This window comes from Barbus barbus (genome assembly GCF_936440315.1).
Source record: "Barbus barbus genome assembly, chromosome: 41".
Lineage (NCBI taxonomy): Eukaryota > Metazoa > Chordata > Actinopteri > Cypriniformes > Cyprinidae > Barbus > Barbus barbus.
Genome location: NC_136719.1, coordinates 15,915,999 through 15,933,308, shown reverse-complemented (window position 1 = coordinate 15,933,308; position 17,310 = coordinate 15,915,999). Strand labels below are relative to the sequence as shown.

At 37.3% G+C, this 17,310-nt stretch overlaps 1 protein-coding gene across 2 annotated transcripts in view; it reads left to right on the top strand.

The window, feature by feature from the left end:
- Nucleotides 1-753: 753 nt before the first annotated feature.
- LOC306860622 (adenylate cyclase type 6-like) overlaps nucleotides 754-17,310 on the top strand; it is a 43,644-nt gene continuing 27,087 nt past the window's right edge. The window contains exons 1-3 of one of the 2 annotated variants that reach the window (XM_079402405.1): nucleotides 754-1,006; nucleotides 2,773-2,956; nucleotides 3,391-4,276. In XM_079402405.1, the coding sequence (XP_079258531.1) occupies nucleotides 3,392-4,276 (885 nt within the window). In that variant the 5' untranslated portion in view covers nucleotides 754-1,006; nucleotides 2,773-2,956; nucleotide 3,391. The remainder of the gene's footprint in view (nucleotides 1,007-2,772; nucleotides 2,957-3,390; nucleotides 4,277-17,310) is intronic. The other variant, XM_079402406.1, reaches the window with a different exon arrangement.

Below are 17,310 nucleotides of genomic sequence, written 5' to 3'. Positions count from 1 at the left end.
GTGAAACATTCTGTATGTATGATATTCCTTCACCTGTTTTAGCACAAACACATACAGTAGAAAACTTAGTAGCTTAGAAGCTACATTAGGGATGACCTCTTATAGGCGCAATGCTTATTTATTTATATTACTGGCTTACTGTAGCCTATACCTCTAAACTCTATAACCTAAACCAGAAACCTGTTGACATATTAGATTTGAAGCAAAACATTTTTGGCCATATTTTCAATGAGCACTTCAGTTGGCCTCATAATTGTTTCTTTATGTTTGAATAAATCTATATGGTTAGTACAATTTGTACAAACACCAAAACTGAAAAAAATTCAATTGTGGGCCATTGTCATTGTCAATGTCAATTTCAGGACATTTTTTATTTTTTTTTATTTTCAAACAAGATTTTATCAAGCCATCTTTAATTTTTTTTTCTTGTTAAAATCACACTTATTTCAGTCGTACAAATATAACATATTTTCCTTTAATTTCAATTTATTTAAATTCTGCTTTTCTAAATCTAGATGCAAAATTCTCAATTCAATTCAATTCTTGCAAGTGTAGCACAACCCTTTGTTTTTCATTAAATGTTATACTTTTTACACTAAACTAACACCTTAAGTCTATCTATTTAACATGTTCAAGTAAGTCTGTTCTCGTGGTATTTGGGCTGGTCACCACAATGTCAAAAATGTAGCTGGTTTTACTGTCAAATGTTGAGACCCCCCCCCCCCCCCACCTCCACCCCGCGCGCGCGCGCACACACACACACACACACACTGAGAGAGAGACAGAGAGAGAGGCGGCACCTCTAGGGGGACTCCAGACTTCAGTGGATAGTAGCAGCGCGTGAAGCAGCATAAAGACGAACGTGACTGTATCAGCAGCGTGCGCGAGAATGTAACCATCGCCCAGTCAGTCACTCACCGTTAAACGCGCTCTCGGTCAAGCGACAGTTCCACTCCGTTATTTCGCGATTGAAGCACGTTGCGCTGCTGATTCATGGGGGCTGTCGGTGAGTGCTGCGTGCTCTACGGATGTGCTTTCGCTTACTCTTGAAATGTGTGCTTGTTTTGCAGTGTGTTGTGGGGCTTGTTAGCAGCGGCGTAAGAACCTCGGGCAACATGTTATAGGTGCAGCAGTCGTTCATGAAAGCGAATTAACAGTAGAGTAAGGATATGTAGCTGCGTTTGTCTTTTAAGATCAGTCTCTCTTCACGATCAGGTATGATGAGCTTGCAGTAACCTTACTGCAAAGGGCTCTATAACGCACTGCACTAGAAACCAGACACATTCTCCACATTTCGGAGTTTATTTGTGGTGATTACTTGTTTAGCAACTGTGGCAGCATTTAAATGCAGTGTGACTAAATCATGCCATTGAACTGAATAGGTCATGAGATTGTCTAGTCTTTCAGTTTTATGCTTTTAGACTCTCGTGGTATTGCTTTTGAGGTATAGACACATTCTAAGTGGGTTACACTGACTTATTTGATCATATGTCTCTGTTTTTCTATGGATGTTTGTGTGTGAGGTGGTAAAGTAAAGGCTTTTTCTTCTGTCATAGACATTACTGTATATAGTTTTACTGCAGCAATTAAAACGTTTTTATCATCCCTTACTTTTTTCTCATGTCAGTACTGAATGAATGGTTAAATCTCCCTGCCAAGTTAAATTAGTGCTTGCAATCGAATGTGAAGCCACAATGTCTCTAGAGTGGGATCCATGAAGGAAAAAGCAGCCCGTGTTTCCCACAGACCACCTTAACTTTATTTAGATAGCTGAGTTTGATTTTGATCAATAATACACATTTGCCTTTCAAGCCCATGCATTAAAGGGGAGTTGAATATTGACATGTATTTTTGACATGTAGATTGTTTTTATTCCATAAATATTTTAAGATTGTAGGCTAAAAATATGTTTTAGACAAAGTGTTTATGTTCGAACTGTTAACATTTAAGTTTTTCACAACTAACAGTTTTGACTAGTTCATTTTAATGAATTAGAAAGACAATGTATACAAATTTAAAATCTGTAAAATCTGGTTAAAATCTGTATTTCAGAGCTATATTGGAGTTGGTTACCTCTTATTTCATTTCCAGACAGTTAGTCCTTAAAAAAAATTGTTTGATGTTAAACTAATGCTGCTGACATGAGGTAGAGTGGTGACTCATCTGAGCAAATTTGGGGAAGCATGGACAATTTAATCTGAATTACAGAGCACTGACTTATGATGACACATGGGCTGTAAGTCCTTTGTTGTCAGACAGCTAGAAACTGGCCTGTGTTAATATTTTGGGAAAACTTTCCTTTCTTAAAACACCATTTTTGTGGTTAGGTTTGAAAGTCAAATCCTAGGCATTTGGAAAGTCGGATTAACCTAAGCCTTTTCAAACGTTTGTATTTGTAATGCTGTTTTTTTCTTGTGCATTCGTAGGTTTATTGTGAGATTGATTGGACACTTTTAGCATCAGTCAATTCTAGCTATAGGGTATTTCCTCTATTTTATTTTCAGCTCTTTTAGTCTGCTCTCATGTGAATTAACATTTCTGAGAAGGCACAATAGCCAGTTAATTACAGCTTGAGATCAATACTCTTTATTCACCTATTGAGGCATAAACATGAATAAACGCATATTAATGTCAACAGCGAATTCAGCAACCGCTATTAGTGAAAGTTATTAGCGGAAATCAGACACTGATAATCTCAGAGAGGTTTGTCTTGTGCCTTTTTCATTTTCACGCTTCACTCATACTGCATGTGCTCTATTTGTATTGTACCAGCAGACTCAGGTGGCTGAGAGATGCAGAGATCGCGGCGCTATATGAGGATTTTCTGTTGACCCTGTACTTAAGTGGGTGTCGTGGAACTTGACAAACCCTGTGCTCAGAAAAATGCTGGTAATATTAGCTCTCTACACTAGAGTAAATGCAGTGCCTTGCTAAAAAGAGCAGTGCCGCCACACAGGTAAGTTCACCTCGCTAAACAACTTTCTCTGTGTAAATACGCTACCAGTTAAAAGTTTAAATGCAGTTTACCAACTTTGCTTCTCATGATTCTGAAAACGTTTTGATCTAAAATGCTTAAATGCTTGGAATTAACTGTGTAGGCAAATATAAATTGCAGTTATGTAGGAATTTAGTTGTCTAAAAAATGTGGATAAAAAGTGGAATGGCCAACAATTATAGTGCCAGTTATATTTTTAGAAACTCTGTTATGTTTATAAGAATGGGCTTAAGTTTTCAAGAAAAGATTTTGTATAGTTGGGTTATAGTAATATTTTTGACATGAATATAGCCTTTGATGCTGATATGACTAATTAAGTAAATAAAATAAAAAATATTGATGTACTTATATTTAAGCAGGTTTTCTGTTCTTATGGACCATCTTTTTGCTTTCAGAATGTCTTGGGTCAATGGCTTTAAAGCTGCAAGAGTGGACAACCGTAAGACGGCATGGGGTGAGCGCAATGGCAGGAAGTCAAGGCGTAAAAGGGGCTCGTCACTATGCAACCCACGCTACATGAGCTGTCTACGGGACCTCGAGTCTATGGAGCCCCCTTCGCAACACTACTCCCGTGCAGCAGGGGGCGCCACCAGCAGCAACTTCAGCACGCGCTGCGTTTGGCAGGAAGACCATTATGGCAGGAAGGGTGATGTGGGTCTGAGAGCCGTGGACCTGGCGTTTGAAGATTCTGAGACGAGGCAAACGAAAGATGGCGAGGACCCTGATCATGTCGGAGAGGAGAGGAAGGGTCCCGACAGGTGTTTTTTGACTTGCTTCTTGTGTCTGGCTCAAGTTTTTCAGACAAAGAAGTTTAAGTCGGCCAAGCTCGAGCGATTATATCAACGGTACTTCTTCAGGCTCAACCAGAGCTCACTTACGATGCTCATGGGGGTCCTGGTTGTGGTTTGCGGGGTTATGTTGGCGTTCCACTGTGTCCAGGGTCCACCAGATGTGGCTTTCGCCTCGGTGCTCTCTGTAGCCATGGGCCTGTTCTTAGCCTTGATGGTGGTGTGTAACAGAAACGGCTTCCACCAGGACTACATGTGGATCGTGAGCTATTTGGTCATGGCGGTGTTAGTGGTGGTGCAGGTGTTTGGCTTGTTGATGGTGGATCCACCCAGTGCGTCTGAAGGGATATGGTGGACCGTGTTCTTCATGTACATAATCTACACGCTGCTGCCGGTGCGAATGAGAGCAGCTGTGATCACTGGAGCTGTACTGTCCACCATTCATATGATTATGGCATGGAGACTCAACCTTGAGGTTTACTTCCTTAAACAGGTATGTGTATGTTTCTGATACAATTAAAATTAAAAGAGGAATATTACACACAAATATGAAAATTAGGCTGTTATTTACTTAACCTCATGTTGTTCAAAACCTGTTGTAAGCTGTCTTTTTTTTGTTCAGTGAAACACAAAAGTAGTTTTATTTAATTTAGTCTGACTTATTTTGAACCAAACCAACTGACAATAAGTCAGACTAACTGAAATAAACCTGGCTTATTTGGTAAACATGTTTTATGAAACAGGCCCCTGGTCTGTGTTAAAATGCATCAAAAATGTTCCACAGAAATAATAACAGCATATGAATTTAAAACAGCATGAGGGTGAGTTAATAAAGACAGCATTTTTATTGTGGGTGAATTATTCCTTTATTATAAAGGAAAATGTCCATCATGAGAGATCTGTATTTTTGGTACGTGTGTATTAGTACTAGAACTCTTTGAAGAAAAGAATTACACATTATTTACACCACATGTTGCAAAGCCACAGTGGTGGAGAATAAGCACCAATTAAACTGATCAGTTGAAGGCACAATCTTTTACATCTCCAAATTCTTTGGAGTCACAGAGTTCAGTGGATAATTGGTTATTGTTTGAAAGCTTTGATTGTTTCAGTACTTTTAAAGGAATGCCTGGCACGACAGTTTCAGACTGCAGTGTAGATGGCTCCTAGTTTGCAAAATTCTCTTCCCTTTTCAAACTTTGCTTAGTCCTTCACTGCTCTTAATATGATGCATTTAACATTCAATGTTTTCATGCAGGGGCTAAAATGCATCTATTGTTTCAGCTCTGTGTTCGATGTGATTTAGTGCTGACACTGTTAATACTGGTTCAGTGAGCTTGGGCTTTTGCATGTTTGCTCCTTAGACAGCTGGGCTGTGGGCTCTCTACTTGGCACTCAGCATGATAGAAATGGATTGGGATAATGGCTGCAGATTGACTCAGACCATGGCCCAGAGCATGTACTTGTAGATTCTCGTCATAGACATTTGGGATAGGTTCCAGCCCTGTGGGCAATCAATGCAGGACAAAAGTCCATTGGTTGTGTGGCTGCTTAGTGCCTTATATAAATGCTCTTTCGCAAAGCGTGAGCAAGGTATGGCTCCATGTTTGCTCTGTGATCTTTTGTTCTTACAGTACATTGATGCGAAAAGTCTTGGGTTGAGGATAGGAGTTGTTTACTATTTGTGTAGTTTACAAATGTAGAGTGACCGGTCAGTTTGATTACAAGAACTGTTTGATATCCCATATAATATACATATAATATACATATAATTTTTAAAAAACTTTCTATTCATCAAAGAATCTTGAAAAAAGTATTGATTTACACAAAAAATATTAAGCAACTGATATCACCGTTGATAGACATGTTACTTAAGGGCCAAATCAGTGTATTTTAATTATTTCCAAAGAAACCAAGTGCAGTATTTTCAATATTAATTTAATGTTATGCCAGATATTGTATAAAATTATACTAAACACCAACACACACTAGAAACTATATGAATTTTTCAAATGCTATTTAGAATGAATTAAATTAGTGTAGGACTGAATATTGCTAAAGATTAAATTTATTACAATTGTCGGGTTAACTTTACAGATCTAAATTTGCATCTCTTAAAGGTATACAGTAATTCAATATCTATCTATAACTTTTCTGTTTGAATGTGTGATAAAACCAAAGGTTATTGGAGTACATTTAACAAGAAAATGCTAATTCCTTATTTTGACTTCAGATTTTCATGTTTTATTCAATGTGTTACTTGCCATTTCTTTGTATTTGTTTGTGAAATTGACTGGCAATTTCTACACCAATTTATTTTTTTCTGTGCATCACAGACATCACAAAAAATTAATACCTTTGGATTATGTATAATAATGGGAATTTAATTTTACAGCAGGTAATTTGAGGTTCACCGGTCAATGTCTTGGTATGTATTATTATTAATACTCTGTTTTTGGGTGTTGAAAGTAATGCATGCTAAAATGTGACACATTCAAACCCTCTCTCAGAAGTTGTGTGTCTAAATTCATCCTAAATTTATCACTAGTTCTATAAGAAGTCTAGATAAAGTATCCACTAGTTGGATGACTAGTATGGATAAGCACATGGTTTTCTTCTTCATCCTTTGGCCAAACAGGCTAATCAGAAAAATGCTGCTATACCTCACAAAGCTCATCTACTGTTCATTCCCTTTATCTCTCTCGGTTCTCCATTCTGTCTGTCCCCCACCATCCCTCTCACACCCTTGCACTCCTTCTCGCTGTGCTGTTTGCGTGTCCCTCCGAGATGACCAGCAGTGCAGATAGAGCAGGCCAATGGGCGATCATCAACGAGACAATAGCTGTCTCTGTGAAGATACACACTGATGGGGTGGTGTGGGGCGGAATGTGGTGACAGGAATGGCTGGGGATCGACAGTATGAAATAGCGCCGGACTGACGTGTTGGGCTGAAAAAAAGACATCCAGCCCAGGCCTTTCTTTCGCTTGCTCTCTCTGTCTCTCTCACTCCCTTGTAGTCACGAATTCCCTTTTCACAACAGGGCTTATGAGATGGCCCTCAGTCGTGGAAGCCGCAGAGGCTTTATGTGCGTGGCATGCCGCTGTGTGGGTGAAAAGGTCCATACTGCTGCTCTCTTAAAGCTCTGGGCTGATTGCAGGGAGGGAAGTATTTAATTGATTTTGCTGTGTAGATCTTAGTAATTGACATGAAATAATTTTGGAAAGTTGCTACGTCCTGCGGTGTGCCATACTGTAGCTCATCTATAAAGCTCTTTTATAATTTTTATATAAAATAAATATAAGGCATCTCAAGACAATTATAAGGCAAATCAAGCAATTTTCTACAAGTGAATGAGCCAAATGCATTGCCAGTAGGGCTGGGCGATATGGCCTAAAAAAATATCCCTGATTTAAATCGGACCCCCCCACACACACACACACTTAAAATCAATCTGCAGATGACAAATAAATTGTTCAAAACAAGTTTTAACTTTTTTGTTTTGATTTTCCCTTCTGAGATTTGATCTGGATTTCCCTCTTGGGGTTAAAGTGAAATCAGATATAAGAAGCCAAAAAGACAAGATGGCAGGCCCTGCCATTGTAAACAGTAAAAATGTAACATAACGTAACATAACATAAAACATTAAATTATGTGACCCTTTTTGATAAGTTTTCTTTAAACACAAGTTTAACATCTGTCTTGGGGACATCTGACAGGGGAAGTCGTGGCCTAATGGTTAGAGAGTCGGACTTGTAATCCAAAGGTTGCGGGTTCGAGTCTCCGGCCGGCAGGGATTGTAGGTTGGGGGAGTGAATGTACAGCGCTCTCTCCACCCTCAATACCACGACTGAGGTGCCCTTGAGCAAGGCACCGAACCCCCATAAAATGGCTGCCCACTGCTCCGGGTGTGTGTTCACGGTGTGTGTGTGTTCACTGCTGTGTGTGTGCACGTTGGATGGGTTAAATGCAGAGCACGAATTCCGAGTATGGGTCACCATACTTGGCTGAATGTCACTTCACTTCATCTTGCTATTCAGTAGATAGGAGATAGTTATGATAAAGTGCAAACAAAACATTCAATAGCATTAAATATCAGTGACTAGGTTGTTTTTTGGCGGGACGATGACGAATAATTTGCAGATCCTGAGCATCACTGACAAACATCTAATCTTGTAAAATGTGTGGTAAGTCCTGCCGCTCCATAGTATAAACAGAGTACGTGCGATCGCAAATCTTGAAAGTGAAAAAAGTGATTGATTAAAAGGCAAGCGATTGTCATGATGCCGGCTTAACATCGTGATGTCTATCAGCCATCGCCGATGGACAATGGCATCGTCTATCGGCTCAACCTATATGGCAAATGTGCGGGGGGAGGGCTGAGCCCATTCGGAACTACGGGAGCCCAGAGGGGAGCGTCAGCAGATGTTAAAGAGAAAACTGATTTTCATTCAAACAAGTCGATGTAAACTACACATTCGAGTTAATCGATAAAATCGATTTATCGCCCAGCCCTAATTGTCAGACTGCTCTGAAATCCACTTAAACCTTAATAAATGGGAGATTACACATAATATTTTGTATCTTTAAGAAAACACATCACAAGGCGAAAAGTATGTGTATTTCATAATCCTAGTCCTGTTGTAAACGATTAAACATTGTTTCAAATGTGAAAAATTATTTGTTATTTTGTTATTATGCTAACTTATTATTATTTTTTTTTTTAATGAAAATTTTATGACTTAGGCCACACAGGCTATTGGATAATGTTATTCATTAACTAAATAATGTTAATAGCATTAAGTTTTGGATTTGGTATGTAATGCTCAGTTTTCACAATTTATTAAATTCCCAATATATATATATATATATATAAAATAACATTTATAAAGTAAAAAAAAATTAGATGATAATTAAAAAAGTCACATTATGGACAATTGCCCACTTGCAGCAGTGTATGGATACAAATGTAAGGCAGAGGCTGTTGTTCAAATGGAAAATATGTTTGGTCACTTGGTCTAACTGCTTATTGGCAGGTGTGGGACTGTTTATGTCCAGAATTTTGGCTTTGGTATGTAATGCACAGTTCTCACTTATTCAATCAATTCCCAAACGTGTAAATAGAAAATCAATAAAAAAGTTAATTAAAAAAAAAAGTCACATTATGGACAATTGCCCACTTGCAGCTTTATATGGATAAAAATGTAAAGCTAAGCCCGCAGTTCAAATGAAAAACATGGTTGGTCACCCGGTCTGACTGCTTATTGGCAGGCATGGGACTGTTTATGTCCCGAGAGTTTTTTTTGGTTGTCATACAGAGAGGCAGCAGACACTGTGATTTCACTGGCACTCTGTGACTCCAGTCTATGAGAGCACCTGTTCTGTGGCTTTTGTTCCAACATTGTCTCATGGGGTTAAACTAGGCTCATGAAGAGACCAGCAAATTAGAGACATAAATATAACACCTTTTTCAGAGACACCAAGCTGAATGTGTTATTTTTAGCCCAAGACCTGGTTACACACTTGTGTATAGTAGCTAAATTAACTAATGCCTAGCTGGATACACTAAATATATAGACTTCATTGATTCCTGAAAACTGATTTAAAGGGGTCATATGATGCGATTTCAAGTTTTCCTTTCTCTTTGGAGTGTGGCAAGCTGTTTGTGCATATATAAGATCCCTAAAGTTGCAAAGATTAAAGTCTCAAACCCAAAGAGATATTCTTAATAAAAGTTAAGACTATGCCACGCCCTTCTAAAACGGCTCATTCAATTCAAACACGCCCCCACATGTCTACTTCACTGTGTGGGAAGATTTGCATAACACCGCCCAAACGTATTTGCAATGAAAGAAGACGGAAATTTTATCCGCTCTGTAGTATTGTTGTTGCCGCCGCCATGTCGTGGATGCACTGTGTTTCGTTGTGAAAGCGAAAGTACTTTGTTTGGCCTTCCAAATGAGTACACTACTAGAAATCAATAGTTGTTATATTTACAACACTGTTCCAGAACAGTACAATGCAAATATTCGAGTGTGCGCATCTTATGTAGGACTATTTCTTGAACCTGGGAGAGAGTAGCCTACAATGTGAACACTATGAATGGCTGTGATTTGAACACTATAAAGTGGGGCGATTCCAACTTTGCAAGGACAGTCTGGTGCTTCTGACTAAGTACATTTCGATATTTAAAGGATGTGCTACTGACTATTGAAACGTGAGTTTTCAGTGTGTAGTATTAAATGGGAATAATTCCGATTTTTTTTTTTGGTTCAACAAAGAGGTGTGCCCCAAGGTTCAATACTTGGACCACTTCTTTTTTCTATTTGTTAATAATTTACCGTTCATTTTCAATAAGTGTAGTGTTCAACTTTATGCTGATGACACCGTCATATATGCATCTAATTCTGATATTTTACATGTTCAGTTATCTCTTCAGTATGATTTTAATATTTTACAGGATTGGCTTTTGGATAATAAATTAGTGCTTAATAAAACTAAGTCTTATATTATGATTTTTGGTTCTAGACAGAAACTTAAATCCAAAAGTTGTTCCTGTGCTATATTATGTAAAGATGGCACTTCTCTGCATAAAGTTGATACTATTAAATATCTTTGAGTATGGCTTGATTCTGAACTTTCATTTAAATCACATATTAATCATATCTTACATAAAATCAATTTTGGTATTAGTACTTTACATCGATCTAGAAATTGTTTTTCACACAGTGTTCGTAAGAAACTTGCCTCTCAACTTATACTTCCAATTCTTGATTATTGTGATGTTGTTTATCAGACTGCAGCAAAATTAGATCTTGCTCTTCTTAACACCGCATATAATAGACTTTGCAGATTTGTTTTGGGGTGTTCTTTTATACTCATCATTGTATAATGCATGATGCACTTCAGTGGCCATCTTTGCACACCAGATGACATATTCACTGGCTTCAATTTATATTTAAATGTGTTCATTTTCTATTATTACATTCTATTATTTACAACAATACTTTGTACCTTTTTCTTTAAATTATCAAGTTAGGCATTCTGTTCAGACCAATTGTTTTGTTCTTTGTGTCAAAAAAACCATTGGTAAAAGAGCTTTCATGTTTAAAGGTCCAATAGACTGGAATAATTTACCTGCTGATATTCGATCTATTACATCCTTTAAGATGTTTAAGCAAACTCTGTTATCATATTTTACTTTGGATTGTACTGTACATGTTAGTTTTGAAGATGGTATTGATTTTTTTTGTGATCAGATACACTGATACACTCATATTTGTTACTAGTTATTTTTTGATGTGGTGCCCCCCCCCCCCCCCCCCCCCCCCCCAATTAATGTTTGTTTTGTTGTTTGGTGTTGTTTATGGATGTAATGTTAATTGTGTTTTGTTTTTTGTTACTATGTTGTGATTGTGATACATTGTGGGACCCCCTCGAAAACGAGATGGTACATCTCAAGGGGTTAATCCTAATAAATAAATTCAAATTAAACAGCTTTGGACAGTGTAGAGTAGTGCTTGTTTGTCGTTTCTACGATCACAAATGCAGACATGGCATTATGTTTATGCGGCGCAACGCATAAAAAGACCGTATGAGTCATTATAATCAGTAATAATGTCATTACTGAATGCAACAAATGCCTCGTTAATAGTGGGTTTTATTGTTTCTCGTCGTGCCAGGACATGGCATCACAACATGGTGTTACATTTCCGTCACACGCTTGAGGTATTCGGCCAATCACAACGCACTGGATAGCTGGCCAATCAGCGCTCACCTTGCTTCTCAGAACGATGAGCTTTGTAAAAATTGACGCGTTTCAGAAAGGTGGAGCATAGAGGAGCAACAATAATGTACAGTATGTGGAAAATGTGTTTTTTGAACCTCGAACCACGAAAAAGAGCTGTTTTAGCCAGATTAGCTCAGGGGAAGAACCTGTTTGTACAATGCTATGCTGAGTTGTTTTGAGATGCACTGATGGTCATTCCACTGTGGCAGAGAAACAGATATCTGCATTTGAGTGTTTGATTATCACCTGTTTTAACAGTACATCAAGGTCTTAAGAACAATGCATTTGTTGATGAAGAATGCATGTCTGTAGATACACTCGTGAGCTCAGTGCTGGTCTATAGGTGTGTGGTTTCTGAATGATGAAAAAAATGTGCTGCTAGTGAAGAATATAATGGCAGTATTTGAAGAGTATGATTTTGGCTCACTAGTTGTTGGTGCTCCAATGTCTGATATAATAATTGTATAGCCAGTTTTCATTCAGAAAATGCTTCTTTATAAAAAAAGAAAGTAAATTATTGTTTAATTATATTTGGAGGTAGTTTCAAACTTAGCTTTCTAAAAAATCTCAAAATATTATTCTATTATATAGATTATAATATTATATTCTCAAAAATATATATATATATTTTTTTAAATTTAATTTAAGAAAAAATGTTGTCCATATATATATATATATATATATATATATATATATATATATATATATATATATATATATATATATATATATATATATATTATTTATTTATATTTTTTACAGCTTTTTTTGGCCCTATATAACAAAAATATGTAGCTTTTTTAATTTTGACATGGAAAAAAATTATTTACCCTCATGTCATTCCAAACTCATATAACTTTCTTTCTGGATCACAAAAGATTTTTTTGATGTACCATTTTTTTGTTTGTTTTGGCAGCGGCTATTTGCAAGTGAAAATAGCAGTATTTTTTTAACGATATGCTATTACGATATGCATTACACTGTGCAAATAGCTATAGATTCTATTTACACTGTTAAAATAGCAATATTTTCTGCTATTTATACTACTTATTGAAAATAGTGGCAATTATCTGCACCTCAGTATTGTAGTACATTATAAAACAGTACGCAATAATAACGTATTGAGTGTAAATTATAGTTTTAATTCAAATTATTAAATGGATGCCTCCTTATTGGGACAATAAATCCTACCTACCCTAACCCTACCCGATACTTTTATTGTTAAATTTTTGATTATTTCCTTAATTTTTTTATTGAAAATAGATGCCTTTCTGATGCAATATGAGATTTGAAAAGGGAGAAAAAAAAGTTCGGCAAAAGGCAGGCTCGAACTTGGCTCGATCGTGTCAAAAAGCACACGCTTTACCATCTACGCCACTGAAACTGATGCTGAACAATTGTCTTTTTTCAGTCTTGACTAACCCAATCACACGTTAGTGGGCAGAGTTAGTGTAAATAGCCTTTGCCAACAAGGCGGGCTATTTGCACTTAGTGTAAATAGACACTCCGTTTTTTTTTTTTTTCATTGAGGTGAGTGATGTCCAGTGTTATTTTGGATCCCATTGACTTTCATTGTATTAATAAAAGCAGTTGCAACATTCTTCAAAATATCTTCTTTTGTGTTCTTTTGTGTTTATAACAACATAAGGGTAAGTAAATGATGGCAGAACTTTAATTTTCGGGTGACCCGTCACTTTAAGGAACAGGAATGTCGAATGTCTCCAATCTTTTAAAATCAAATTTAATTTTAGAGATGCCTAACAACATTGCCTTTTAAGTGCAAAGCTAACAAACACAAGCCTCAAAATTGTAGTGGCAACAGCTGTTTTGCCTGCTGAGCGATCAATCAAAACTTCTGGCTGACCTCGGGTCAACCTCAAGATTAGCGCTTGCTTTGCCCTCAGCGGTGTGACCACCGTGCATGACTAATCATCGCGGGAGGTGTCAGAAATTAGGATTTAATGATAAGTGCAATGTTGTACTCAAAATGCCTGTGATGATAAAGGTTATAATAATAGCATGGCTAATAATAACATTTCAATGGCGGATCACATCGAGGCCTGTAATAGCAGACACTCTATGGTTTCCTAATGACCGGAGCTTTCTCACTCAGAAGAAATACTGGGTTTTAGCACTGTGACTGCCAAATGTCATGTATTAGGATTCCAATAATGGTTGTAAACTTTAATTAACATGGCATACAGGCTGTGGTGCTTTTTCGCCTTTATTTCTCTAGTGTTTCACTGTTTATGCTTTTAAGAGACAAAAATTGGAAAAGGGTTAGAAAAACAAACTAAGGAGAGAATAATATGGTGAGTCATAACATTTCACCAAAGTCCCCCCCCCCCCCAATTTTTTTTAATTATTTTTTTTAATTAAAGCTCTGTTGTGCTCTGCAGCAAAGGCCATTGAGTTCTCTATGCTTGCTTATTTGAGAACAGAAAGATGCATGCAAAACTATCATTTGGATTCAAATATAGAGCACAAGCTGACTACGTTTATGATGCTTTATCTTGCTATTCTGTCATTCTTTTATTTGTTATTTCATGGAAAAGCTGCACAGTTGTCAAAATCTCGTCTTTTGTGTTTCACAAGTCATAAGTTTTTGATGACATGAGAGTGATTAAATCCTTTTAAAATTAGAGAATGGGTATAGTCACAATGTTTTATCAGGTTTATTTTCACACTCCTTTGACATCTAAATCTAATCATCTCAGATTATTCAAGTATTGATGTGCTTTTAAAGTGCTGTCTTATTCTTGTCTGTTCGTCTGAGGAAGCTATTGATTTCCACTCTTCTTCATCTCCTATGTTGTCCACCTTTGTACCTTTAGGTCCGTCTCTTTCAGTGTATGTTTCATTGCACAGGGACCAACTGATGTTTTGTGGGATTTCAGGCCATCTTTTTTTGGATTCAGGCCATTGTGGCGACCTGTGTGCTTTTGCTGTGCATTGGAGAATTGAGGACTCTATAAGGTTTAGGTGGATTTAGAGCAGTATGGCATTGCAATTGGCTCATTTGCTTGTAGAAAATTGCATGACTTGCCTCGGCAATTGCCATCACAGCCGCCAAGGTCAAATTCTGTGACTTGGACTGCTTAGAGCTCAGTGTCTATAATCCGTAGATTAGGATGGCTTCACTTTCCTGCCATTTTTATTTTGGATTACTTGTGTATTTGTGTGAAAGAACGCTGTGTTTGCTGTTCGACTCTACCCGACTCTACCCAGTGTCATTTGCCCTTTCCAAGTTCATCATAATGATAAAAAATTCCTGACAAGGTGCTTTGAGGTCTCTCAGGAACATGCCGGTTCCCTATGAGAACTTTCTTTTAAACCAGTTTCTCACCGTGTATTTATGTAAACAATGCCTAATGTCCATGCCGGGGAGCAGGAGGAGGTGGCTGTCATGTGCCTGTCACGTGCGTCACTGTGCTTGTCTGACCTTGTGTGCTTGTGACAGACAAGCTCAGTGTAGTCCTGGAGCACATTAGTACAGTGCTTAGAATAGAAATGAGAAACATTTATTTATTTATTTTTTTTACTTCAGATGTAACATCAACGAGCCACTTGTCTCTTGTTCATTTGTGTTTTTGTCATGAACTCAAAATTCATTTAACTCAAAATTAAATTGAGTTATTTACTTATCCTTATGTTGTTCCAAACTCATTCTGTTATTTTCTTTTTGTCAGAGCAAAGGAGATTTTGAAAAGATTTTAAAATTACATACTGTGGTTAACATTTCTCAATGGTAGTGTAAAAAACACCTTCTTTACCCTGTCAAAATCAGCTCTTCAGCATGCTGATCTAGTCCATGTTTCTTTAAATCCTAGTGAGCTCTGCTGACCCCGCCCCTCTCTTCCGTGGAGTGACGAGCAGACCATAGATATGTGTAGATGCCCTATTTGACCGCTCCAGATACGTTGACGCGTCAGCCATCTTGCATTCACCATAATAATCAATGAATATTCAAAGATATACAAGCGTATAACTTTCTGTTGTAGATGCACACAGTCAATGCGCTCAAAGATTCGCAGACCGTTCCAAAAACGGTGGATGGCTTATGTATTGCATCCCATAGCAACAGTCCATAATGAGGCATCTAGGTATACATGCCTTCACCGGCTCAGATTTCGGTGACACACCGGCATGAGAATTAGCACTATTTCGGTTAAAAGCGATTATAGAGAACTGTTGAATACACTTAAAATGCTACTTCTATATGCCTTTTTTATTTCTAAAATGCTTGTTAAACAAATTTCTGTATTCACCCAAATAAATTAAATTTGTCTTGTAGTTTGTCCATGGGTGTTCTTGCATAACGCACAGCGCAGCTGACTACGGCAGCTGATTTAGTCCAAAAATGCGCAGTTCTTTTTGCAGTTGGGTCTGTTTGAGGTCGGATCGGGTTCTCACCACAAACAAACCGCTCCAGGGTTCGTTTGAAAACGTGTGCTTGTTTGGTCCGCTTTTGGTGCGCACCCGAGTGCAATTGCTGCATTCTCACCTGCCCAAACGAACCGCACCAAGAGGGAAAACGAACTCTAGTGCGATTCAACTGAACTAAATGAGGCAGGTGTGAAAGCACCCTAAGACATCCATTTTTATTGCTAATTGTGTTACAGACCTGATGTCAATTAACTTAATTAGTTGCTAGATGTTCTCCCAACTGAATCTTTTCAAAATTTCTTGCTTTTTCAGCCCTTTGTTGCCCCTGTGCCAACTTTTTTGACACCTATAGCAGGCATCAATTCGGGTTGTGTTATGATATAATTGATTCATATAACTGTAAAATTTGAGATGATCTTGCATTCTGGCTGATAGACACTACTGTTTTTGAAAGAAGTGTTCACCAAGTCTGGATTTGTCATAAAAAAAAACTGTGAAAAAAAAATTACAATTTCAAATAACTGTTTTCTATTTTAAAATGTAGTTTATTCCTGTGATGGCAAAGCAGACATTACTCATGTCTTGTGAGTCATGTCTTTGTCTCATGTCAGTGACAAATGATCCTTCACAAATAATTATAATATGCTAATTTGGTGCTCGAGAAACATTGATTATTGATTATTTTATCGATATTAGCTGCACTCCTTAGTTTTGTGGAAACTGTGCAATTTTTTTTTCTAACAGTCTTTGAAGCATAGAAAATCCACAGGCAGCATTTGTTTGAAATCTTTTGTGTCTTTACTGTCACATTTGATCAATTTAATGCAATTAATTTCTTTCCGTTCATTTATTTTCTCATCCCAATCATTTGGAAGGTAGTGTACACAATTTATTTTCATGTTATGGCCAATATTAAACTTGTGTACTATTTCGTCTAAATAAATTTGAAAATAAAACACTAAAAATTCACTGCGACAAGTAAATTTAGGCTTCATAACATTATAATGTGCACTTTTATGAAATGTATTTGTGTTCCACTTAAAATCATTACAGCATGAGGGTGAGTAAATAATGACAGAATTTTCATTTTTGGGTGAACGTTTCCTTTAATTATTAGGCTATTAGGCTTAAACAAATGGGTGAAAGAAACCTAACTCCAATTTCTCACACACTGAAGCTTTTTGGGTCAGTGCTAATTTGTGGGTTTGTTTGGATCCTGGTTTGTTTTCCCTTGGCTTTCTGTTTGGGATCATTTGTATACAGCTGTCATATGTCCTGAGCCCAATGGCATCAAGCCTATTGTACTATCGCTGAATATGTCTAGTTCACAGCAGTTTGTTTTGATGAGATAATT